Here is a 27291-nt window from a genome sequence, read left to right as displayed (position 1 = left end):
CGGGGCCTTGAGGTGCCACCTGCAAGTGACACGCGTCACTGTGTTAGTTTCCTGTGGCTGCTGTAGCAAAGGACAGCAAACTTTGTTGTTTAAAACAGCACCGCTCTATTGTCTTACAGTTCTGGAGGTGAGAAGTCCAAAGTGAGCCTCACTGGGCAGACGTCAAGGTGTTTGCAGGGCTGGTTCATCTGGCGGTTCCCTGGGTGAACCCCATTTCTGCCACTTCTACTTTCCAGACACCCCCACGCTCCTGGGTGCACTGCCCCTTCCTCCACCCACAACAGCTGGTCCAGCCTTCCTCACAGTAGGCACGCTGATGCTTCCGTGCCCCTGTCTCACATTTCAGGTCCCCCTTGTGATCACAGTTTGCCCAGCCACGTAATCTAGAATAGCCTCCTTATTTTAAGGTCAACTGATTAACAGCCTAATTCCTCCTTGCCAAGCGTATTCACAGGTGGGGGACTAGAGCGTGGCCAGCTTGGTGGGGAGGGGGACATTACCCTGCCTACCGTGGTCTGTTTTCCCCGGAATCAGCCACAACCCAGGTAAATGGCCCCACTCTCACTGCCGGGGAGACTAGGGTTGTGGTCGGTGAACACCGTCGGGTTGCCTGTCCCCGAGAACCTCGAGGCAGGGATCTCACTCTTCCCTGGACTTTCTGAAACCATCTCCCTGAACTCAGGGTTTCCCCTGCGTCTGCCTCTCCCAGTCCTCAGCTTTGGACCAGTCACTGTCTGGCAGGTCTGGGCCCTGTCACCACACAAGCTGAGCACTGAAGAATTGATGTTTTCAAACTGTGGCCCTGGAGAAGACTCTTGAGAGTCCCTTGAACTGCAAGGAGATCCAACCAGTCCATCCTAGAGGAAATCAACCCTGAATATTCATTGGAAGGACTGGTGCTGAAGCTGAAGCTCCAATACTTTGGCCACCTGATGGGAAGAGCTGACTTCCTGAAAAAGATCCTGATGGAGGCCACGGGTTGAAGCAGCCAACAGAGGGTGAGATGGTTGGATGGCATCACCGACTCAGAGGACATGAGTTGGAGCCCACCCCAGGAGATAGCAGAGGACAGGGGAGCCTGGTGTGCTGCAGCCCATGGCGTCACGGAGGCGCACAGGATAGAGCGACTGAACAATGACCAGGCACTCTGACCTCTGGGTCACAGCCGCTAGGGGATGGAGCCTGCACTGCGTGGAAGACTGGCCGGCCTCTCCAGTCCCAGCCCACGCTCGAGGTCTCTGAGCCTCAGCCTGCCTCTGGAGAGTGAGTGAGCTTCCTCCGTGTCACTTAAGGGCCTTCCCACCCTAACATGTTTCGCCTCTAAGTGGAGAATGGCAGTTTACCTTCTTTCATCCTCTGTTTCTTCAGAGAGGAAACCATCAGGGGTGCAAGTTCAGCAATGTATCAGGGACTCATTTTTTCAGGCAAGCATCCCTTTCACCCGTTGCAGAAAGCCCCTGTGGGCACTGAACGTGGCCGCGGGGAGTGGGGAGCTCCAGGGGCCCCTCCTAACTCAGAGCTGCTGCCCCTCTTTCTCTCACTCCTTGCAGCTCCCCCTGGCTCGGGACGCCAGCCTCCTCGGATAGGCGTGGCTTCTTTGCTGGCCATGGAGACCCCTCTCCCGGTGGGGCACCTCCTCTTAATGGAGAATGACCGCCTCCCTCTGCCTTGGCCCCACCCACTGTCCCCATCCCAGGGCCGTCCAGTCTGGTGCCCACTTCGCTTTCCGGCCACAGCGCTGCTCTCCCTGGGAGGATTTCGTTCACCCCTGATCTGCAGCTCTGGGCGTCTCTGTTTTGCTTTCCTTTTTTTCTCACCGGAACAACTCTCAGAGCCTTTCTTGGCTTCTTTTAGGTGGGTTTGCTTTCCTTTGAACCAGATTTCAGTAGCTCTTCCCAGCAAGAGCAAAGGGAAGCCTCTGCTCTCGGTCCTGCCCCACTGGTCCCCAGGGCTGGCCCCTCCCTGGCCCCGGGCGCTTTACTGCCTCAAGCCCGCTGGGGACACCCTTCTCCTTCCCCTGCCCGACCTGCAGCTGTGGGTCCTCCTAGCCTGCTGTTGAGGGTATGGAGCAGTCTGTGGGGAACCCTTTCACAGCCAGGCACCCCAGCACCTCAGGGGCTGCCAGGCCCCAGGGCGGTATCTTCATCAGTTGCTTCCCTCCCTGACAAAGTCCGAGCTGGAGGCTGTTTCCTCCGCCCACGTTGCTTTTTTTTGTGGGCAGGAAAACCTGCTTCACAGAGAGCTCTCCACATCAAACACACTGCTTTCCTGGGCCTAGAACCTGCCCGGAGGCATCTCTCTGAGGAGCACTGATGCTCTGTTTCCTGGAACATTGAAGCAGGAAAAGGCCTGTGGGGTGAGATTAAGGGCGCTGGCTGGCGGGGTCAGGAGCTTCTTCACTGGCCTCGCCTCCTCATGGGGGTGGGGGTGTGGTCTGCACCATAGGGTTAGGGTGAAGTGGGTGGGGTGGTAACTGGCCAGTGGTTAGAGCAGGGCCTGGCACGTGGCGCCATCCAGTGGGAAGGGTTATCCAAGGTCCTCGGCTCTCCAGAAGCCTCCTTAGATGGTGAGGGGCTGAGGACAGTCCTGGAAGTGGTCAGCTGCCAGGCGGTGGGGTCCCTCACCATGGAGGGTGAGGGGCTCACTCACCAATCCAGTGCTCAGATCCTGCCACCCCCACTTTACACAGAGGAAACAGTGGGGAGGAGGTGATAAACCACCAAGGACTCGGACACGGGGGACTCTCTGAGGAGACATTACTTTGTCAACAAAGGTCCGTCTCGTCAAAACTATGGTTTTTCCAGTGGTCATGTATGGATGTGAGAGTTGGACCTTAAAGAAGGCTGAATGCTGAAGAACTGATGCTTTCGAACTGTGGTGTTGGAGAAGACTCTTGAGAGTGTCTTGGACTGCAAGGACATCAGTCCTGAAATATTCATTGGAAGGGCTGATGTTGAAGCTGAAGCTCCAATACTTTGGCCACCTGATGCAAAGAACTGACTCCTTAGAAAAGACCTTGATGCTGGAAAAGATTGAAGGCAGAAAGAGAAGGGGATGACAGAGGATGAGATGGTTGAATGGCATCACCGACTGGATTGACACGAGTTTGAGCAAGCTCAAGGAGTTGGTGATGGACAGGGAAGCCTGGTGTGCTGCAGTCCATGGGGTTGCAAAGAGTCAGACACGACTGAGTGACTTTATTGAGTGAGAGTGGCTAGGAGTTGAGCATCTGTGGGAGCCAGGCCCTGAAGGGGGTGTTCCAGGTGGGCTCCCTCTTAAGTCCTCAGCATTGCCACCCTTTCTTCACAGATAGGACCCTGAGGCAGAGTGCCGGCAGCCTGCCGGGACACACACGGACACACACAGACACACACACACATGTAGAGCTGGGACTTGAACCTGGGGATCTGGCTCTCAGAATCCATGCCTTAACTTTGGCTCAGGACTTCTACCAAGAGGAAGCTTGTTAGTCTTTACATTTGAAGCTCATATTTGAATAACAACCATCACAACAAAAATCTGTTTTATTTTTTACTACTCAGAAAAATACTTGCATTTGCAAATAATTCTGCAAAGATTTCTGCAGAAGTAGCTCTCTCTTTGTATTTCTGACCGATGAAGAGTCCTAGTGACAATGATAAAACAATCGATAAATATGTGCTGTCATATTTTTTGGCAGTGGTGCAAGTTAAAATGAATCTGTCTCAGCCTTGAGTTATTATTATTATTGCCACTTTATTGCAGCATTAATCACCACCCATACTGTGAGAGATTGATGAAGTTAATTGTTTTTATAAACTAGATTAAATGAAGTGCTGATGTGGAGGTGTGAGTCTGGGAGTGTGTGCTTACTTCAGGAGAGGAGTGGCCGGGCTCCCTGTGAGCTTCCCAAGGCTTGATTATTTTGAACATCACCTTGGCATTCATCATCTGTTCCTTTTGTAGTGAGTTGCACACCCTTTTTTTACTTTTAGCCACAGTTGATAGAATACACCTGGGACTTACAGTGTCAACGTGTTTTGTCTGCCAAGCAGAAGTGATTCAGAGATTATTTTTAAATGGGCATCTCTATTAGTTTGTGCAGGCTGCTATAACAAAGTAAATAGCACAGACTGGGTGGTTCCATCAACAGAAGTTTATTTTCTCACAGTTGTGGGCCTGGAGTCCATGATCAAGGTGCCAGTAGGTGTAGTTTCTCCTGAGGCATCTCCTCGACTTGCAGATGGCCACCTTCCCTCTGTGTCCTCGTGTAGCCTTTCCTCTCTGCACGTGCGTCCATGGTGTCTCTTCCTCTTCTGATAAGAAGACCAGTCCTATCAGATTAGGGCCACCCTGTGTGTGTGTGAGTGTGTGTGACTGTGTGTGAGTGTAAAGTCTCTTAGTCATATCTGACTGTCTACGACCCCGTGGACTGTAGCCCGCCAGGCTCCTCTGTCCATGGGATTCTCCAGGCAAGAATACTGGAGTGGGCTGCCATTCCCCCCTCCAGGGGATCGTCCTGACCCAGGGACTGAACCCACGTCTCTTATGTCTCCTGGGTTGGCAGGTGGATTCTTTACCGCTGCACCAGCCGGGAAGCCCCAGGGCCACCCTCACAGCCTCTTTTTCACTTAAGTACTTCTCTTTTTTTTAAGCTGCACTAGGTCTTTGGTGCAGCATGCGGGCTTTCTCTAGTTGAGGCTCCTGGGCTTAGTTTTCCCCACAGCATGTGGGATCTTAGTTCCTGAACCAGGGATCAAACCCAGATCCCTTGCCTTGGAAGGCAGATTCTTAACCCCTGGATCACCAGGGAAGTCCCCCTCTTTAGAGGCCTGTCTCCACACCACACCTTTAGTCAGGCCTAAAGTTCTGGAGATCGGGGCTTCAACATAAGAATTTGGGGAGGTTATAGTTCAACTCATGTAACAAAACCTTTGATCCATTTCTCATGGACATGGAGTAGGGGTGGGATAAATGGGGCAGGAAAGTGTTTTAAAAAAAAATTAATGGGATTATTCTTCCAGCCTTATTATTCAAACAAAAGCATTCATAATCTTACAATTCAAGAGAGTGGGTGAAAAATAATGTATATGTAGAATTTTCTTTTCAGTCTCCCATTTCTTAAAGTTTGGCAGGCTTCATGTCCCTGGAAATCTTGAGAAGCGACCTGAAAATGTTATTTTTGTTTTCTTTTTCTTCTTTAAATCTTAGCCCAAAGTGAGGGTGATCTCTAGGAACAACATCCGAAGAAGAAACGAAATGAAGAACAGTTAGCCTGAGCCTTGGGCCCACGAGAGGCAGGAAGTGACTTGGTGTCTCCTCTTCTGATAAGAAAAGCAGTCATGTTGGGCTTCCCTGGAGGCTCAGCTGGTAAAGACTCCACCTGCAGTGCAGGAGACCTGGGTTCCATCCCTGGGTAGGAAGATCCCCTGGAGAAGGAACGCCTTCTCACCCCAGTATTCTGGCCTGGAGAATCCCATGGACAGAGGAGCCTGGCAGGCTACAGTCCATGGGGTCGGGACATAACTGAAGCAACTTTCACTCATGTTCAATTAGGCAATCCCCCACCCACCCCCCAATACACACACAGCCTCGTTTAACTCAAGACGCCACCTACAAGCTGGGTGCTCAGAGGCCAAACCCATGGAGAAAGGGTGCAGGAAAAAGTGTCCAGCAGCACAGTGGGGTGGTGAGGAAGCTGGTGTGTTTCAGCCTGGCCTCCGGATGGAGAACAGAGTCTCCTTGAGAATTTGTAACTGCAGGTCTGCCTTTACATGGGCAGTCTGTTCAGATTTACACTGTTTGTTCTTTCCTGTCCTGAGAAATCAGATGTAAAAAGGATTTCCTGCTGCCCCTACTCCTGGTCTGACAGAAGCGTGCACAGCATCTCTCCAAGGGGTGCTGCCTAGACCACCCCCAGAGGATCCCCACAGACAGGCTCACTGAAGACATTCCCCCCAAACGAGCCAGATTCAGAAAAGCGAACAGTGGGGGCGAGACTTCTGATAATAAAATAATTACATAGGACTTCCCTGGTGACACAGTGAATAGGAACCACCCTGCCAATGCGGGGGACACTGGTTTGACCCCTGGACCAGGAAGATTCCGCGTTCTGTGAAGTGACTGAGCCAGTCCCCCACAACTTCTGAGCCGAGCTCTGGAGCCTGTGAATAGCAACTCCTGAGCCCGTACTCCACGTGAGAAGTCACCGCCATGAGAAGCTTGTGAACCACAGCTAGAGAGACGCACAGCCCCAGCTAGAGAAAGCTTGTGGGCAGCACAAGACCCAGCACAACCAAAAATTGAAATTAAAAAAATTAGATATACAGTCACAAGACAAGCATACCTAAAATGGTTAAATATATAAAAGAACCAAAAACATGGGAAACAAGTAAAATGCCCTCAAATAAAGACCAGATGAATTCGAGGGGGGAATGCTTTAGAAATGAAAAGATAAAATGATTGGAATCAAAATCAGGATAATTATTCCTACTTCAAAAATTTTCAGAATGAAGTCAGATTTTTGAGAAAATTACTGGACAGGATTATATTTCTTTCCTAACAAATAGAATATCCCCACGGAAAAGAAGTGTTGGTGGCAGCAGGGAGAGTCTCATCCCAAACCCAGACCCGCAGACGTGTCACTAAATACAGTATTTTATTTCTCGTGCCTCTGGTTTACCTTCCTCTGAGCGAGTGCCTCTGTGTACTGCTGGCCATGCTGCAGCCATCAGCAGCTTTCTGAATCCTCCCAGGGAAACTGAAAACTAATAAACCTGATGTGTATAAGCCTCAAAGTGTCTCACATTCTCCTTCCTGTTTGCAGCATCACAAAGAAAGCAGTCCTGAGCTTTCCTAATTCAGCAGGGTCCAAATTTGGCTTTACCAACTCAAGGGACATGAGTCTGGGCAAACTTCAGGAGATAGTGAAGGACAGGGAGCCCTGGCATGCTGTAGTCCATGGGGTCACAGAGAGTCGGACACGACTTAGCAACTGAACAACAAGAACAACTTAATTTGAAACACTGGAGGAGGTGGGCTGACCAGCTGGCTGTACTTTGTGATTGGAGCAGGGCTGTGTCAGAACGTGGAGTGGCTGTCCTGGGGCAGGGCGGGGAGGGGAGGTGGGTAGGTTGAGGGGTGGGTAGTGCTGTGAGCCCCACATACAAACCCTGGACCATGAGCTCAGTTAGCAAAGTCTGCTTTCTGTTAAGTGCTGGGAAGCTGCTGTGCACCTCTGTTTTGGTCTGTTTGGGCTGCTACAAGTGAATACCATCGACTGGTGGCTGTAAACAATGGACATTCTCACCATTCTGGAGGCTGGAAGTCCAGGGTCAAGGCAACAGCAGCAGATTCAGTGTCTGGTGATGTCCTGCTTCCTGGTTCACAGGCAGCTGTATTCTCCATCCTACCTGGCAGAAAGGGTGAGGGAGCTCTCAGGGTTCTCTTTAGGAGGGCGCTAATCCTGTTCGTGAGGGCTCCACCCGTATGACCAAAGTGAAAAGAAAGAAAGAAAGTGAAAGCCGCTTACTCATGTCTGACTCTTTGCAACCCCGTGGACTGTAGTCCCCCAGGCTCCTCTGTCCGTGGAATTCTCCAGGCAAGAATGCTGGAGTGGGTAACCATTCTCTTCTCCAGGGGATCTTACCAACTCAGGGATTTAACCAAGGTCTCCTTCAATGAAGGCTGGTTCTTTACCATCTGAACCACCAGGGAAGCCTGATGACCTAAGCGCCTTCCAACGGCCTCGCCTCCAAACAGCATCACTTTGGGAGATAGGATTCACAGCTCTTCTCATCTAAACTCCTCCAACTTAGGACGTGGCTCTTAACCCCTTTCTGGAGATGAAGCATTGAGACTGTGAGCAGCTGACTACCCTGAGACCACGCAGCTGAGGACATGGAGTGACTTGTTGACCCTAAAACACAACCCTGTCAACTGCCATGTGACACTGACTTTTGGAAATAAGGCCGGCATTTCCAAGCTTTATCCCGTGGAATACAGGAGTCCTAAAGGATGATAACCAGCGTTACTGGGGAAGGAGGGACGTTCTGTGGTCAAATACACTTGGGAAAGACGGCACACTCTGTGTGCCCACATGAAGCTTACGGCACATGCTAAAGGCAGAATATCTGTCTTGAGGAAAGCCACTGAATTTGTTCAACCTAGCTCTTTCCACACTTCCTAGATCCTAGAATCTCCATTTTTGTTGCTGCTTTTTCTCTTGCAAAACAGTATTAACATTAGTTATGAGGAGATACAAATCAAACTATAATAAGACACCACACCTACTAGAACAACTATAATTAAAAAGAAACACCATAACACGTGTTGGTAAGCATGTGGAGAAATTGGAACCCCCACTGGTTGGAGTGTAAAACAGTGCCATGGCTTTGGAAAGCTTTGAAGATCCTTCAAAAGGGTGACTGTGGGATTACTATGTCACTCAACTTTTCCACTCCTGCATATGTACCAAGGAAATAAGGGTGTAAGTCCATGTGGCCACACAAAACTTGTACATGCACAGTCGTTCATAACTGCTTTATTCCCAGTAGCCAAAATGTGGGAAAAGCGCAACTGACCATCCACAGATGAGTAGATTGTAAAACATGGTCTGTCCATGCCGTGGAGTATTATTCAGCCATGAAGAGGAATGAAAGGACTTCCCTGGTGGTCCAGTGGTTGGGACTTTACCTTCCAAATGCAGAATGTGCAGGTTCCATCCCTGCTTGGGGAACTGGGATCCCACATTTCTCAAGGCCAAAAGGTCAAGACAGAACAAAGACAGTATTGTAACAAATTCAATAAGAACTTTGAAAATGGTCCACATCAAAAAAAAAAAAAAAATCTTAAAAAAAGGAATGAAGTACTGACACGTGCTACAACATGGACAAACCTTGGAAACGTTATGTTAAGAGAAAAGTCTTGTCATCAATGGCTGTATATTTTATGATTCCATTTATGTCAAATGTCCAGAATAGGCCGGTGCAGATGACTGGTTGCTAAGAGCTGGGGGAGAGGAGGGATTGGAGAGGGACCTTTGATGGGTTTCTGTTGAGGGTGATGATCCTGTTTGACAATGATTGTGGTCACAGTTGTGCGACTCTGGATATACACAAAACCACTGAACTGTATACTCTAACTAGGGGGACCATATCGTATGTGAGGTATATGTCCATAAGGCTGTTTTTTAAAAACGAAATTAACTTCTGCCAAACCCAGGGTTTCACAGCACAGTCCGGGAAAGGTCGTCACCAGGGCGGGCTCTGTGGCTGTGACACGGCCGATGTCCTGTGTCGCCTGTGGCTGTATCCCCATCAGAGCACCATCGGCATTTGAGAAAATGTCCCCAGCAGGGATGGAGTGGCCTCTGCGTCATCACAAACCTGTACAAAACCTAAAAGCAGGCGGCCGCTTTCTCCACGTGGCTTGTACTCTGGTAGCACCGCTGCTCTTACCCACTTGAAAGGAGACCAGACAAACGGACAAGCCTTGGAAAGTGTCTGAGTGGCTCCAGAGTATGAGACAGGGCTGAGTGTCCTGTCATTCTGAATCTCCCCCAGTAGTACTGGGGCCTCGACACAGGTTCAGTCCCTGGGTCGGGAGGATCCCCTGGAGAAGGAAATGGCAGCCCACTCCAGTATTCTTGCCTGGACAGTCCCATGGACAGAAGAGCCTGGCTAGCTACAGTCCACGGGGCTGCAAAGAGTCAGCCGTGACTGAGTGACTCAAGAATGGCAATAATAGCACTATTCTCCGTGATTAATCGCTGTCACTGCCAGCTGGTCTGGACCTGGGGCCACGGGACAGCCACACACCTTTCAGTAGCTCCCCTGCCATCTGGTGGTTGTGTGTTCACACTGATCACACCCCTTTGTCTTCATTTCAGTGAAAGCTGGTGGGATGCGAATTGTGCAGAAACACCCGCATTCTGGAGACACCAAAGAAGAGAAGGACAAGGACGACCAGGAGTGGGAGAGCCCCAGGTAGGAAAGTTCTGGATTCACTAGTCACCCTTATTCAGTTAAACATTAACGTTTGTTCTCTGCTGCGTGCTTCCGATAAACCCTGGGCTCCTGGGGCCCTGTGCTGTGAGCTTTACTCTCCTGATCCCTGAGGAGGAGGCTCTGTCCCCCAGACAGAGGAGAAACAGGACAGCTAGAGCACGCTTCTTCCCTTGCCCCAAATAAATCTAAGTGGATTCATCCATCTTTGCGCAGAAGCCCTCCACCACCACATTGAAATCACTCACAGACCTTTGAAAATGCCATTCTAGTTGAGTCTCTGGACTGTCAGGGCAGAGAACCACTGATTTAAACAGTGTTCACAAGCGTTAGGGCTTTGTCAGCCAACCTTGAATCATCGAGGACACACCATGATGAGTGACCGAGTGCCCTTAAACAATGTGTTTGCCCCCAGATCCCTGGGTCCCTGAAAGCTCACCTTCCTGGAACACCACCATCTCTGTTTACACCTCCTTTCCTTGCAGGTTCTGATGTCAAGTTTGGTCCAAGGACCTTGATACAAGCCCATCTCCTCCCACCTGTAACACACATTCAGTGCCCACCTGTCTCTGAGCCTGTCCTCAGAAAGAGAAGTGAACACCAAGCTTTTCACCTTGTAACTCATCACTTAAGCTTTGCACCTTGTAACTCATCTCTGGCCGAGTCTCAGCCAGAGGGAAAGGGAGTGTGGAGAGCAGCCAGCGCATGTTTGTGCATTTCATTCCAGCAGTCCTGAAGAGCAGGTGGAATGCTCCCCAGGTTACACATGGGAGACTGAAGTCCACAGAGGTCAATGCTTGCGACACTGAGCAGGGATGAACCCCATGCCTGGGGTTCAGAGCAGGCCCCTTCCCAAAGGATAGCTCCTGACAGGAGGCGCCCCCCGAGGAGGACGGGCCTGGGTTTGGTGACCCCACATACCTGCTTACGTAGATGCTGTGCCGTTGGGTATTTTCTGTAAAACCTCGGGTGTCACTTAGGGCGGTTGCTGGAGGGGAGGACAAAATTGGAGGAGAAGTTTGTGAGTGATTATTGCCCATTTTAAATCATGAGATATCAGCACCAGGAAAATCAGCTCAAGTTCTGATTTTTTAAAAGAAGAAGGTGGTTTAAGGAAAGTCTCGAATTTTCTTTCCACTATTTTCACAGATTTGTGTTTGGAACATAACAGCATCAGGAATTCTCCTACAGGTCCACGGTCCTGTATCTGAAAACCGTGGGGCCTAATTCATATCAGAATTCAGAAATTCTAATGTTTTGGGAGAGGAAGCAGGTTTTAGCTGAATAAGACCGTATGTATTTCATATAGTACCTGTTCTGGGGTCTCAAGCAGCCTGTTGGAATCTGTGTATGATGTTCATACCTGCTGAGATTCATTTTAAAGATTTACAGACTTGGACCAGTTCAGGGTAAGTTTTGCCGGCATAAGAGTTAGAACGTTTGGTGTTGAGAACATTCTTGGACTTGGAATCAAGGATAAAAGCATGTGACCTGTAGCATTCTTCCGCTAGAAACCTGGAATGTCATTTCCCTTCATATCCACTGGTTCCTTAAGAAGGGAGAAAGGATGAGACACAGCTATATCTGGGTGGGGGGGGTGGGGAACCCTGGGAAATTAATGAAACATGCTTTTCTGCATGAGTTTAAGTGGAATAAGGAACAAATAGCTACTTCTGTGTGTAACACTGTCAATACAGTGACAACTGATCATTTCTTAGCATGTTTAGAAATCAAGACAGAACAGCCCATTCGTTTTCTTTCTACTGATTTTTTTTTCTCATGAGGTGAAGTACAGCGTTTATGGAAGATGCACAATGTAAATAAAGGTGCCAGAGGATGAATGATTACCATAGAAAGGAGGGGAACACCCAGCACCCTAGGTTTTAATCTCTCACCCACCGTGAAGGCTGGTTTGCCCTGGAACCAGGTGTTTTGAGTCTGGCTGACTGCAGGGCAGGGTTTGCATATGAGCCAGGGGATGTTTGTTCCCTGAAGTCAAATTGTTGCACCAAGTTCCCTGTGGGGCTGATAGCTCTTGTCCTCTGGGCTCTGGCTTCTCTCCTCACTGCTGCGGGTTAAATTCCCCCACGCTGTTGACAAAGGTGGGGGGAGGCCTCTGTAGACGCTGCAGCTATTGGCACATGTCGCCAACACAACTCCTTCCAAACTCCCCGCACCAGCCCTGGAACTCTGTGTAATCGTCCTATTCCACCACCACCCAGTCTGCGTTTTGCTGGTGGGCTAATTGAATAGTTACAGTTAATAGCGATCACTGATGGTATACAGAGTGCAGTGGACCTCGCCCGGTTCTAACGGGGGCTCTGCCCATGTTGACTCATTTGATCCTTACAACTACTCTATTCTCATCCCCCTTTGGGAGTTGGCTCTTGATTATTATCCCCATTCCAGATTACTACTCCCAGTTCAGTGGCTCAGAGAGGTTAAGTGACTTTTCCAAACGCATACAGCAAGTGAGTGGCAGAGCCAGCATCCCAGACCGGCAGCTGGGTTCAGAGCCCCCTACTCTTAGCCCCTGGGCTATGTGTACCAACTGAGTGCCTGTTTTGTGCTGGGCACTTAGTAAGTGCTTCCCATTGGGTTTAATGTTCACACCACCTAAAAGCTGCCCATTACAGAGATGAAGAAACCGAGGCTCAGTAAGCTTATCTGACCCAATCAGTGGTCTGGCCAGGATTCAGCTCTAACTCTGTCTTGACTTGGAATCCCATGTCCTTAATAGGGTACAGAAACCCTCTGAACTGACAAAAAATTTTCAGGATCAATGTAGACTATAAATCCAGAAAAATGAAGAAAGTATTAGTAGCTTAGTCATGTCTGACTCTTTGCAACCCCATGGACTATAGCCTGCCAGGCTCCTCTATCCATAGAGTTCTCCAGGCATGAATGCTGAAGTGGGTGGCCATTGCCTTCTCCAGGGGATTTTCCCAACCCAGGGATCAAACCCAGGTCTCTTGTATTGCAGGTGGATTCATTACCATCTGAGCCACCAGGGAAGTCCTAGATCCTTCTGTAAAATAGACATTGATTCCGGGGTTGTCCATAACCTTTCCCATGTTCCTCAAGCCCACAGTCCCACCCATGCAGCCTCACCAAAGTAGGTGGCCTAATTACAGCTTATAGTAAGCTTTCAGGGCACTGGGCTGGTTTCCTTTACATACGGAAACGCCATAGTTATTTCCAGAATTAGTCAGGTGTGTGATGTTTTACATTAATTTCTTTGGAAATGTCATGGCATGTGACTTTAAAATTCACATTACCCTCATTCTAAAGTTTTCTATTTTATCATGTTTTGAGCCAATCATTCTCCAGATATGAAAATAAGTGCACAGTCTCAGATGCCAATTTCCTCCTTGGATCTGCATTTGCAAAACTCTCTGCTTTACTTCCTAGATATTTAAAGCTGGCTTTGCATTTACTGACTCATCTCTGGTGGCTTCCTTTCCCAATCAGAAAATCAAATACTGATTGCAGAGAAAATGAACAACTGGAGCATTAAAGAGGTTGTTGTGTGACCCAAAAAAACCTCAAAGCACTCTTACTTGTACTTTTCTTTTGCAAATCTTTATGTTACACTTTGTCCCCTTAATCCTGTCATTTTTCAGATATTAAAAAGATAATTCCTTATACCACCAAATTGTTTAAAAATACTATTTAAAAAAAAGAAACCAATAATGTAGCAGAAATTTGAAAATGTTTTCCAAACATTCCCATCAGGCTGAATTCTAGTTACCTGCGGCCCTTTGTATCATTGTTGTGGACTGATACTTCCCTGAGTGGGTGCAAGATTCAATCTCAGAACTGACCCAATCAAGGAAAGCTGATTTTTCTCTCAAAGCCGTCTGCTAAGCATATCAAGTCAAAATGTCCAGTTTCATTATGTAACGGAGAAACTGCAGGCATAGAATGGACTTCAGGAGTCATTAGAATTCACTAACATACAGTGTAGTGGTGAACATGTGCTGAGGCCCTCGCGTGAATCGAGCTGGGTAGAAAGTATTTTAAAAGGTAGGTGGCAGGAGGAGTAAAGTAGAATTGGAAGGGTTTGGTGTGGATTGGAAAGGGGTAGAAGGAGTGAGGGAGGGGAAAGGGGGTGGTGAGTGTCAGGAGGGAACAGCCCTTCCTGAGCTCCACAATTTGTACAGGACTGACTTAGGCTGTGATGCTGTTTCTTGTTCACATACCTCCCCTGCCCCCAGAATAAGCAAACAGTTTCAATCATCCATGATGTGGGAAATACCCACGATGGGATACACACAATAACAGCTGGCCCTAGTAACTGGCCCTAATAGCTGGCCCTAAATGTAACACAAATGCTTACTGTTATCAACTGCAAGGAGTACAGTGGAAAAAAAATGGTTTAACTTAAGTGACTTCAGGAAACATCACTTTGACTGGATACTATAAGGCTAAAGACAAAAACAAAAAAAAAATGCAAAAAAACTATGCATAAATGTTACACTCCAGTTAGTGTTTCATACAGGAGTTTGGGTTAGTGATTCTGAAATTGCTTTGTGTGTGCACTAGGATTGAACAAATAAGTAAATATGTTGTGGCTGATGAAGAGTCAAGTTCCTCACGGTCAGGGAAAGAGGTTACAGATCGAAAGGGGACGACTAAGATGACTGTGATATTTAATCAGAATTGGAGGTATTAGTATGAACTCGGGCTTCGCTGGTGGCTCAGATGGTGAAGAGTCTGCCTGCAATGCAAGAGACACAGGTTCCTTCCCTGGGTCGGGAAGATCCCCTGGAGAAGGTAATGGCTATCCACTCCAGTATTCTCGCCTGGAGAATCCCAAGGACAGACCAGTATTCTTGCCTAGAGAATCCCATGGACAGAGGAGCCTGGAGGGCTACAGTCCACGGGGTCGCAAAGAGTCGGACAGGACTGATATACTAACACCTTACTTCAGTACGAACTCATAGCTTAACTGGATGAATGGATGGATGGACGGACGGTAGGTATAGATGGGAACATACGTACATAAATAAACATACATGGAAGAGGTACATACATCCTAGCTGTTTTTACTGACAGGGCATTAAAGAGCTGTCACCACGTAGCCATGAGCACCCCCCAGGGCCGGGATCTTGGTTTCTAAACACCATTCCCCAATCAAGGGTTTTTTGGAGAAGTGGTTCATTCCAGGACCAGGGCTAGAAAAGTGCCAGCTGAGCCTGGCACAGCTTGTAGTGCCCGAACACCCGGGAGTGTTCCCGAACAACACGGAAGCCAGCCTGAGGGCGCACCTAATGGCAAAGCTGCAATAATCTGAGATAAAATAGATAATGATAGTATGGGACTATAGCCCCTAGAGTGAAATAGATATCCATGAGTCCATACTGATATGAATAATTGAACACATAGATGAGAAGGGGCAGCTCTTCTTTATTGAAGAATTCCAGTGAATAAATGTGTAAAGTAGAATATCACCAATAGGCAAACACCACAGTAATTGTTGTCGGGAGGATACACTGAGGGATGCTACAATTAGAGGGCAAAAATTTAAGGAGAAACGGGCTATTTGCAGTCTGTTTCCCCCAATAAACTTACTAATTGCTAAGCAAGGAATTTCTTTACATGGAGATCATGAAAAAGATACTCATTTACAGTAGAAGACCTGAAATAAGAAGGCAGAGAGTTGCTCAGTGTTACGTGGCAGCCTGGATGGGAGGGGAGGGGAGTCTGAGGGGAGAGTGTGGCTAAGTCCCTCTGCTGTTCACCTGAAACTGTCACAACTTTGTTTATTAATCAGCTGTCAGGTCAGTTCAGTCGCTCAGTCGTGTCCGACTCTTTGTGACTCCATGGACTACAGCACACCAGGCTTCCCTATCCATCACCGACTCCCGGAGCTTGCTCAAACTCAAGTCCATCGAGTTGGTGATGCCATCCAACCATCTCATCCTCTGCTGTACCCTTCTCCTCCTGCCTTCAATCTTTCCCAGCATCAGAGTATTTTCCAAGGAGTTAGCTCTTTGCATCAAACAGCCAAAGTATTGGGGCTTCAGCTTCAGCATCAGTCTTTCCAATGAACACCCAGGACTGATTTCTTTTAGGATTTGATCTCCTTGCAGTCCAAGGGACTCTCAAGGGTCTTCTCTAACACCGCAGTTCAAAAGCATCAATTCTTCGGCTATACCCCAATACAAAATGAAAAGTTTTTCTTAAAAGGGGATAAATTTTTTAAAAAGCGGGGGTGGGTCCCAGAGAGTCATCCCGTTGGGCTTCAGATGGGAACCTGCACATCCATGACATTCCTTGTTGCTGCTCCGTGTTCTGTGAATGATGGTGAAAGTGCTGTATTTGTTTCACAACAAGCTTTCACCTGTTGCTCTTCGCCGTCACGGCTAACTCCAGCCTGAAACAGTTGTTGCTAGATGCAGGCTGAGTTACCATCGGGCTGCCGGAACAAATGCCACAAACCAGGTGGCTTGAAATAACTGAGTTGTACTGTCTCACAGATCTGGAGGCTGGAATGCCGAGACCCAGGTTTCCTCAGGGTTGGTTCCTTTGCCGGCCGTCTTTGGCTTATAGATATATCACTTTTTTTTTGTCTATGCTGTGCAGCGCTCAGGATCTTAGTTCCCCAAACAGAGAATGAACCTCCTGAGCTGGGAGCTCAGAGTCCTAGCCACTGGACCACCGGGGAAGCCCTAGATGCCTCGCCTCGATCTCCGTCTTCACGTGGCCCTCCCCCTGTGTCGTTGTACCTCCCCTCTATGTGTCTCTTTCCCCTTTCTGTAAGGACATTGTGCACGTGTGCTAAGTCGCTTCAGTTTCCGACTCTTTGCCACCCTATGGACTGTAGCCGCCAAGCTCCTCCCTCCATGGGATTCTTCAGGCAGGAATACTGGAGTGGGTTCCATTTCCTCCTCCAGGGGATCTTCCCGACCCAGGGACTGAATCTGCGTCTCTTCTGTCTCCTGCATTGGCAGGGGGGTTCTTTACCACTGGCGCCTCCTGGGAAGCCCCACTCATATTGCATTAGGACCTACCCTAAAAGTTTCGTTTGAACTCATTTACTTCTGTAAGACGCTGTTTCCATAAAAGGTTAAATTCTAAGGTCCTGGAGGTAAGGGCTTCTCGTAGTTGGGGGTGGGGAACGAGCCAATCCCTAATAGATGCCAAATGATAATCTATGGCCATTATTAATGGTTCTTTCAGTTAAAGTGAAGTCTTAAGTAAGAAATGGAAAATTGAAAACGTTGAGGTTAAGAGATGGCACACCCTATACGCCTGGGAATTTTTATCTTTAAGCCATTATCTTCATGTTTGAACTTGAATGAGGCTTGTGAGCCAATTTCAGCATCATCCTTACTTTGCAATAGGATTATCTTTTATATCCAGGCTAGCTGTCAGCTACCTTTTAGAAGCACTGTGACCCTTTCCTCACGACGTGTGAAGTTGCCAGTGGACTAGGGGTGCCAGCCAGCTGTCCACTCCTGTGCTGTTTGGGTGCCCTGGTCAGCAGGCAGGACCCGTGATGTGGCAGCCAACCCCTGCCTTCAGCCACAGGAAGAGTGTTGATGAGGTGGGGTGTTGGATAACAGGGGATGTCCTTGTGATGGGGTAACGGGTTGTCACCTGCTTGTGGACTGAGATGCCACCTCCAGGGAAGAGCCTTCTTGAAGGTACAGCAAGATCGCCAAATAGAAGGCGCCTGAGGCACGTTGTCATGGCACCAGGAAGTAGTGAGGGACAGTCCTGTCTGCTCTGGTGGGGAACACGGGGAGAGTCTCGTTGCTGTTGGGCAGCTCTCACTGTCAGCTTTGCCCGGGAGTCTCAATGGTCAGTGTTCTGCGTCTGTAGGCCACCTGGGCATGGATGAAGTGGTACAGTTTGTATGCTGGCAAGGCAGCTGTGAAAGTCATCATTTTGCCTGGAGCCGCTCAGGCTGCAGAAGGTTAACAGAGCTCATGCAGGTGCCCGGGTCCCCACGTGGCAGCCCGGGTCAGCGGGTAGCGCAGGAGAGCCTGCCAAGGGGTGGGGAGCGTCTGTCTGCATCAGGGAGTCTGCAGCCTGTTCTCAAGGCAGCCCTCCTCGCCCCATCACTCTGCAAAGGCTCAGGTGCACCTGCTTGCGTTTCCACCTGGGTTATAGTAGGGCCTTCTCGCCAGGCAGCCTGCCTCCCCTCAAAGGAGTGAATTCATTTCCTTAGGGCTTGCAGAATAAAGTGCCTCAGACCCAGGATTGTCTCACAGCCCTGGGGGCCAATAAATTTGGGGTCACGGTGTCAGCAGGCCCATGCCCTCTCGGAAAGCAGCAGGGAGGATCTGCTTCAGGCCCCCTCCTGGTCCTGGCTGAGGCAGCGGGACTCCAGTGTTCACACAGCTGCCTCACTGTGTGTGTCGGGGCCTGCTTCCCCTGTTCGTAAGGATGCCAGTCATACTGCATCAGGCCCCCCCAATGACCTCATCTTGACTAGGTATTGTTTAGTCGCTAAGGCATCTCCAACTCTGTGACCCCATGGACTGCAGCACACTGGCTCCTCTGTCCTCCACCATCTCCCAGAGTCTGCTCAAATTCATGTCCGTTGAGTCAGTGATACCATCTAACCATCTCATCCTCTGCCACCCCCATCTCCTTTTGCCTTCAATCTTTCCCAGCATCAGGGTCTTTTCCAGTGAGTCGGCTCTTTGTATTAGAACTTCAGCTTCACCTTCAGCATCAGTCCTTTCAATGACGATTCAAGGTTGATTTCCTTTAGGATTGACTGGTTTGATCTCCTTGCTGTCCAAGAGACTCTCGAGTCTTCTCCAACACCACACTTCGGAAGCATCACTTCTTCAGCACTCAGCCTTTATGGTCCAACTCTAACATCTGTGCATGACTCCTGGAAACCCATAGCTTTGACTGGATGGACCTTTGTCTGCAAAGTTATGTCTCTGCTTTTTAATATGCTGTCTGGGTTTGTCATAGCTTTTCTTCCAAGGAGCAAGTGTCTTTTAATTTCATGGCTGCAGTCACCATCTGCAGTGATTTTTGGAGCTCAAGAAAATAAAATCTTGTCACTGCTTCCACTAATTATGCAACAAGTTTATTTTCAAATGAGGCCACATGATGAGCCACTGGAGGTTAGGACTTTAGCATAAGAAGCAGGGGGAGTGGAGGGACGCACAGTTCACCTCTTAACAAGCGTCAGCGCCTCATGGCACGAGGCACCAGCTGGCAGTGCCCAGGTTCAGTGACATCCCAACAGCAGCGGCAGCACAGCGACTTATCCCCTGGGAGGCCCACACAGCAAGCGACTCCTGCTTCTGCGCGGGGATGTACGGTGGCCCAGGCTGAGCGCTGCGGCAGTCTGCCCTCCCGTCCCAGTGGGCGCCCTGTACCACGGCAGTGGCTCCCAATCATGACTGTGCACCCCCAAATTTATTTTTTTAGTATTTTTAAAGAGTATTTACTTTACTTATTTCCTTGGTTGCTCCGGGTCTTAGTTGCGGCACACGGGATCTTTGATTTTCACTGAGGTATGCAAAGTCTTTTAGTTATAGCATGTGGAATCTTTATTTGTGGTGTGTGGGGTCTAATTCCCTGACTAGGGATTGAACTTGGGCCCCCTGCACTGGGAGCTTGGAGTCTTAGCCACTGGGCCACCAGGGAAGTCCCTCCATCAATTTAAAAATTGCTGTTTGCCTGCACCCCCATATTTGTGTATTCATTTTTAAATTATACTGTGCATATTTTGCTACTGTTGTATACAAAATGTATACAAAATGGATATTAATGTATGAGATCAAGGTGAAATAAGCAATGTTTTAAATGTCCTGCCAACCATTATTACTTTTTATTGTCATTAGCTCATATCTCAAGGTCCAAATACCCTTGAGGTAGTGTTTCTCATTAATGATTCAGGATGTAAATCTAAATTTCTAATGTCCTTCCTGGTGATTTCAGGTTTTGTGGGGAAGGGTGGCTTCCTGTCAAGTCTAATTAACTCTTCGGTGTTTGTAATGTGGTTCATGAAATACTTGTATCAGGACGAGAAGCTCAAGCTGGAAGTGAAGTCGCTCAGTCATGTCTGACTCTTTGCGACCCCGTGGAAGCCCACCAGGCTTCTCTGTCCATGGTTTTCTCCAGACAAGAATACTGGAGTGGGTTGCCATGCCCTCCTCTGGGGCACCTTCCCGACCCAGGGATCGAACCCGAGTCTCTTATGTCTCCTGCATTGGTGGGCGGGTTCTTTACCACTAGCGCCAGCTGGGAAGCCCCCTCTTCTTGTCATAGTTAGTTTAAATTCATCCATTGTGTATTTGAGCGCAGTTCTAGATGCTTGAAACATATGAAAGGTAGAACTAGAGAATTTAATTAGCCCGCAAACCAGACAGTGTCGTGCGTATGTTGTCAGACACAGGAAGCAAAGGAACGGGCGCCGGGCCCTGCGGGCGGTGACCCTGCTCCTCCGTCCGGAGCCCCAGGGACCGGGAGGCCGGCTGGGGGCAGTCAGCTGCAGACGGGCAAAATGGGCCCTGTGAGTGAACCGCGGTGACGCTTAGTTCATTGGGTTTGAGGCTTTTTAGATAAAGGATAAATGTAAATAAAATAATCTGCACGTTTATCACTTTCCCCGACTGTGCCGTGGCCTCTGGAGACGAGACTGCCTTCGTCACTGACTGGCGGGTGGTGGCTCCAAGAGGAGTTCCCTGTCAGTCGTGAAGTCGTGCCCGACTCTGCAACCCCGTGGACTGTGGCCCAGCAGGCCCCTCCGTCCATGGGATTCTCCAGGCAGGAATGCTGGAGTGGGCTGCCGTGCCCTCCTCCAGGGGATCTTCCTACCCAGGCTTCCCGTGTCTCCCGCTTAGCAGGAAGATTCTTTACCCCTGTGACACCGGGGAAGCCCCTCTCTGGTTGTATGGAGTTCCATGTCTTCCAAAACCCGTGGCTTCATGTATTTTAGGATGATCAGGAGGAGCACAAGTAGGTACATTAAGAAGTTTTGCCCAGAATTGCGCAATGAACACAGAGCCGCTGGCGTGGGACGCAAAATACTCTGTGTCCCAGGAGTCGTGGGCAGTGGTGTCATCAGGAACTCAGAGTCTGAGCTCTCCTTAGATGGGCCCTGAGGCAGGCTGGGGTCTGGTGGGTGGTGAATCGGAACCTCACTGTTCAGTGGAGGGAGGAAGCATGTGGGCACCCCTGTGTCAGGCGACCCTGGCTGGACCCCACCAGGGTGAGGCTGAGAAGGGACGAGCTATCCTCTGGTGCCTGGTGCTGCTGGTCATGGGCTTGGAGGCAGTATTTACCCAACATCTGGTTCCGTAAGGGATGCAGAAACGAGGTGTGATCGATGCGCTTTTGAGCATCCGCTTCCCTCCCTCCACAGTCCTCCAGCCTCCTGACCAGACCGCCACACTGCCCTCCACCTTTCGTCAGATAGAAGGAGGGGAGGAGGGAGATGGAGCTATCGGCTTCCGTCTCCAGACAGCCCTGTGCGCCCTGGAGCCAGCCTCTTGGAACGGATAATTCTTTTGTTTTTATGGTGCTCCTCAGAGGGTTGCAATATTTATCAAGAGCGTTTCCTTGTTACATAAACATAGGAACTGAATTTAAATCAACTCTCCAGCGGCTGGATTTTACAGAATGCAATATGTAATAATAACGGCATAGAATAATGCTACCTAGAAAAATAACTACATAGAAACAAGAGCCCTTTATTGAGTTTATTACATTACAATGACTATGCCTGAAATTTTTAAGCCCCCTATTTAAATACATTCTATTTAAAAAGAAAAAAAAAAAAGAATGAAAGAGGAAAACAAAAATAAATAAATAAACTGTTGACTTCAGCTGGGTCAGAATGCATAGCACTCAGAAAATACTTAGTGAATCAGTAATAATGAGCTTAGAATTTGATTCTTTAAAGGTAGATAGTTAATTAACTTAGTAACTTGGTTACCTCTTATTTTCCAGCTGGTGAAAGAGGTGAGCCAGGTAAGGTCAGTGTTATGGAAGAATATTCTTCCTCCTTCTGGGATATTCCATTGAGCCCTTAGCTCTCTCCAGGGAGAGATTGACTTTGATTTCTGGTTGTGTACATCTTAGAGGAGAAGATATACTCATTAATATGGACCAGAGTCATGAGGATGGTATTATACTCAAGAAATTCTCATAGAATCATTGAATTTAGAGCTGGACACACCTGAGAGGTCACCTAATCCAGGTTCTCCCAGGCGGAGCTCTTGACAGACTAGATGCCAGATTTTTTATAAAGACCTAGAAAGGTCTAGATACCAGAAGCAAAACATCTATTGGGAAGAGATCCACAGAGATTTTTATGTTAAGAAGAAGCCCTTGCCCCCTTATGGGTATATATCCAAAAGAATTGAAAAAATGTCCCCAAGAGCTATCTGCAGACCCATGGCAGCATTATTAACAATAACCAAGAGGTCAAAGCAACCTAAAGGCCTATCAGTGGATGACCAGGTAGCCAAAATGTGCTGTGTACATACAGCAGAATACTGTGCAGCCTTAGGAAAGAAGGAAATCCCGTCACAATGCCACAGCATGGATTAACCTGTGTCAAGTGAATAGGCTTCCCAGGTGGCTCAGTGGTAAAGAATCTGCCTGCAAAACAGGAGACGTGGGTTCGATCCCTGAGTCAGGAAGATCCACTGGCAAAGGAAAAGGCAACCCACTCCAGTATTCTTGCCTGGGAAATCCCACAGAGGATCCTGGCGGGCGACAGTCCACGTGGTCGAAAAGAGTCAGACACAACTGAGCAACTAAACAGCAAAAACCAGTGAGATAAGGCACTCACAAAAAGACAGATATTACACAGTTCTACTTACGAGCTGGTTGGTGTGCTGGTAGGGGTGGTTGGCTGTTTTCCTGGCACTTCAGGTGAGCACAGCCCCACGGGGGAGCATCCCAGAGTGTTTGAGAAGAGTATGTCCTTGGCACCCCCAAGAATTTGTCCAAAAGTTGGACCGCCGCCGCGAACTTTTTATTCTGGCTAACGCTGACCTTGTGTAAGTCAGGACTAAAGATGAAAAGTGGGAGAGCAAAGAATCCAAATGGCATCTGTTGCTCCTTTTGTAGATGATTCCCTCAGTGTGATGATGGTGAAATTTAGAGCGTCTTCAGCCAGGCTGACTAAATTTAGAGAAGTAATTGCTGTTTACCCTCCTGGGGGCATCGCGGGAGGCCTGAAAATGAAAGGATGGAAAGCCAAGATGACAGAGTAGAGACAGCCAAGTTCTGGTCTGGGTGCCTGTTTTCAAAGATGGCAGTGGAATATAATGTTTAAGTTTGATTATAGGGGGACTAACTGGTTCCCTTTTCTTTAACAACATTCCTTCCTACGGAATAGCTGGACTTTTGCTGCCAAGTTCACTTTACGGCACAGGGATTCAGTAGAAAACGGACCAGATGCAGCAGTTTTTTGACAGTTTTGAAATCTACACTTTTTGCGGAGGAAGTACCGTTGATATTCTGCAGTATTGGATAAGTTCTGGGAGTTGAGAGAAAAGCTAAGATGGTTAACACTGAGTGTAGTTGCTGAACCTGCTGTTCAGTTAACAATGAAGAGTTGATGCTCTGAGCCTGGGAGCACGTATGAAATTTGACAGGTAGGGAGAGTGCAGTGGCCAGGGAACAGCATGAAGGGGCTTTGGGGACAGGTGGGGTGAGCGGAGCTCCTGCTGGAGGGTGAACTGGGGTGGGCCTGTCCCCCGCCTCCTCCTCCCCATGCTGTCCTCTCCTCGCTCACACCTTGCCTGAGGTTTCCACATACGGCTGTTTCTCTCCCTGCCGCTGCAGTGGGGCGTGATCAAAAACACCTGCCTTCAGGCGGGATATGTTCCTCCTGGCTCATGGTTCCTTTGAACCTGGGATTTTGATGATATCCATTCACTTGGACTTACTGGCAGGTCAGGTGTCTAAAGAACACTCACAGAGCAGTTAGGTTATAGATCAGTAGCACTGCTTTAACTTCTTGCACTCAGAATCTACCACTCTGTACATCTATTTATATTTCATTTCCCTGAAGCTCTGAAAAATAAGGCGAAAGGAAAGGAGTGTTGGTCCCTCCAAGGTTCCCAGTGTGGTCTTTTTTGCCTGCCCCTTGGGCTGTCTAAACCTTTCCCCAGTGTTTTAAGTAACTCCATACTTATGTTTTTTCTTTTTTAATAGCAGTGATGATTAAAAACCTAACATGGACTGCAAAAATGAATGGGGAGCATATTGATAGTAAAACTGTCAGAGTTCCAAGGAATTAAAAAGAGCATGAATAAACAATTCATAAAACAGTAGAAATTTGTCAACAAATATTACTAGTAAACAAATTAAAAGTAAATAAAAGTTCACTTTCTGGGGTCTGAAAAAAAAACTGAACTAAAAATGTCCTAATGTTATATGTAATTGTCTATTAATTATGTAGAGATTGGATATCTCAATCCTAAAAAATGTTTCAAGTTACCTACAGATTTGAACACATCATTTTCTTTCACCAAACCCTGATCCCCTCTAGGTTTTCCACTCTTATTATCTTCTCCCAGCTTTAATGAGATATTACTGACATACACGTGAATTCAGGGTGTGCAGCATGATTTGATAGGTGTGTACATTGTGAAGTGACCATCACAATAAGGTTGCTTAACACCTCCACCCCCTCAAATAATTAGCATGTTTAGTGATGATAACATCTAAGATCTACTCTCTTAATACAGTATTAAGTTATATAACAGTATATGTGCTGTTCTCAGTCATGTCCAACTCTTTTGTGACCCCATGGACTGTAACCCGCCAGGCTGCTCTGTCCATGGGATTCTCCAGGCAAGAATCCTGGAGTGGGTTGCCATGCCCTCCTCCAGGGGATCTTCCCAACCCAGGGATCGAATGCAAGTCCCCTGCATGGCAGGCAGGTTCTTTACTGCTTAGCCGTCAGGAAGCCATACATACATACATATATATATATATGATATCTGTACCTGGCATCCCCTTGTTTCCCCCACACTGGCTGGCTGGCAGGTAAAGTAAAACCCAGGTCCTTTACAGGTCGCAGTTTAGCAGGGGGGGTGGAAGGAGGAGGCGTGGACAGCGTGGGATTTGCCCAGTGGTGTTTGGCCAAGCAGCAGCGCTCCTCAGGAGCGGACAGAGCCTCCAGATTTCAGAGCACTTGTGAATCACCTGGGAATCTTGCCAAAATGCCGTGGGCTGGGGGGTGGTTCTGGGAGGATGGGGCATGGTGCTGCCTGCTCCCACCACACTTAGTGTAGCCAGACCCCATCCCTGTCTGTCTGACGAAGTCTGTGTGCTTGTCAGAAGTGTATCAACACTGTGCCAAAGGTTGCCCAGTCATGTGTAACTGTTTGTGACCCCGTGGACTGCAGCCCGCCAGGCTCCTCTGTCCATGGGATTTCCAGGGCAAGAATACTGGAGTGGGTTGCCATTTCCTCCTCCAGGGGATCCTCCCCACCCAGGGATCCAATCCACAACTGCACTGACAGGAGGGTTCTTTACTGAGGGTTCTCACCTGAGAAGCCCATGTATTATAAAAGGTAGAAAATGTTACATGAACAATTTACCCTTTGGCTGTTCGTAAGTAGTTATAACTTCCTAATTGGTCTCCATATTTATAAGTACTGCAAAGAGAAGGAGGCAGACACTCTGAGAACTGTCCCGAGAGCAGGACTGAACCCTGGTTCTATGGGACTTGAATCTACTGAGAAAGCATCTGTCACTCAGCTGGGTGAGCTTATGACTATGTCCCATCTTAATCAGGCCTCAGGGAACAAGTTTAGAAGATGGTCCCTACCATCAAGCAAGCATTTCAGCATCATTCAGAAAGTCTAATAGTCAAATAATGACAAACACCAGCCACTCTTAGACCCGTGCTTTATATGCTTAGTCTTATTTTGTCCTCCCAGCCTACGGGGAAGGTGGGCCCTTATTTTATGAAGGAGGAAATTTTCTCAGAAAGGCTAATGATGTGCCCAAGGTCATTCCAATAGAAACTGACAGAAGTAGGATCTGAACCCAAACCTATGATTCCAAAGACTCACGCGGCTATGTTTAAAATGGACCAACAAGGACCGACTGTACAGCTCAGGGAACTCTGCTCAATATTATATGACAACCTAAATGGGAAAAGAACTTGAACAAGAAGAGATACATGTATATGTGTGACTGAGTCCCTTTGCTATACACCTGAAATTAACACAACATTGTAAGTCCACTATACACCCATATAAAATAAAAAGTTTTTTAAAATGTCCTTTACTATTACATTAAAAAAAAAAAACAACCAACAACAAAGACTTGCTAATTTGCTGCCTGGCCCTTGTCTTCTGGCAGCTGGCCCTCTTTTCACAGGAGTTGAAGAGAAATTATTGAAAAGAGAGCCTGTGGCTTCCCTGGCAGTCCAGTGGGAAGACCCTATGTCTTTATCACGGGGAGGGGGGGGCATTGGTTCGATCCCTGGTTGGACGAAACTGGGTCCAACGCTAGCTGGGAAGCCATAGATCCAGGGTTTCCAAAGTCCGCTGCAAAGAAAGGAAACCAGACCAAAGTACAAATGAAAGGAAGTTGGCGTCAAGGTAAAACTAGTGATTCACGGTTCCTAAATTCGTTATGACTTTAAGTGGAAAAAAGAAATAATGGCCTAAATGGGAAGGGTGGTGCCACATGGACCCAGAACAAATACTGTTAAAGAATGGGAGAGGCTGTTTTCATTTTGCCAGAGTTTCTGAATGTGATTATAGGTAGAAACAGATGCAAACCGCTGCCACCTTCTGCAAGGCTGAGCCTTCAGGGTGGATTTCTATGAGAAATCTCTTTTTTTGCATTTGTGGAGTCAGAGGGGCACCTGAGGCAGAGTGAGGCTCAGGCTGGCAAGCGTCTGTTGACCCCCGCCTCTCCTCCTGGGAAGGGGAGGGAATCCCACCCTGAGTATCTCTGGATTCTCAGAGCCTGTGGCTTTGTGCCCAGATGGCTGTCATCCTGAATGAGAAGCTCTGAACACCCAGGTGTGGGCTGAGCACGAGAGCTTCTCAGGGAGACCCAGAACCAGAGCAGAGAAATAGTCCCCTTGAAACCCAGTCAGGCCTTTCATCTGTTAGTTTATTTGTTGGTCTTCTCGGTTTCCTTTTTAAATCTTGACCACCCTTATGACCGTGCAGTCAGGTCACTTGGGTACACGTCCTCCTCAAGGATCAGGCTTCCACGTGTTCCTGAAATGTGCCTACAGCATCTTGGCTGGGGAGGTGGACGTGGGGGCAGGCGTTGGACATTGGTGGCTCCCTGTGTCCTGGCCTGTGGCCCCTGGGTCGTCCCAGGTAGAATGCTGGCC

General features: G+C 48.3%; 1 protein-coding gene and 1 long non-coding RNA gene across 2 annotated transcripts in view; one reads left to right on the top strand and one right to left on the bottom strand.

The window, feature by feature from the left end:
• DAP (death associated protein) overlaps positions 1-27291 on the top strand; it is a 63306-nt gene that overhangs the window by 5446 nt on the left and 30569 nt on the right. The window contains exon 2 of the mRNA XM_065905719.1: positions 9869-9965. Coding sequence (XP_065761791.1) covers positions 9869-9965 — 97 coding nt within the window. The remainder of the gene's footprint in view (positions 1-9868; positions 9966-27291) is intronic.
• On the bottom strand, positions 10905-22831 carry LOC136146696 (uncharacterized). The gene is made up of 3 exons (XR_010659035.1): positions 22793-22831; positions 21901-22041; positions 10905-10971 (listed from the first exon to the last, which is right to left on the bottom strand). It is a non-coding gene; the product is annotated as an uncharacterized lncRNA (long non-coding RNA).

This window comes from Muntiacus reevesi, chromosome 14, assembly GCF_963930625.1.
Source record: "Muntiacus reevesi chromosome 14, mMunRee1.1, whole genome shotgun sequence".
Taxonomy (NCBI): Eukaryota; Metazoa; Chordata; class Mammalia; order Artiodactyla; family Cervidae; genus Muntiacus; species Muntiacus reevesi.
This window is presented reverse-complemented; position numbering and strand designations above follow the sequence as displayed.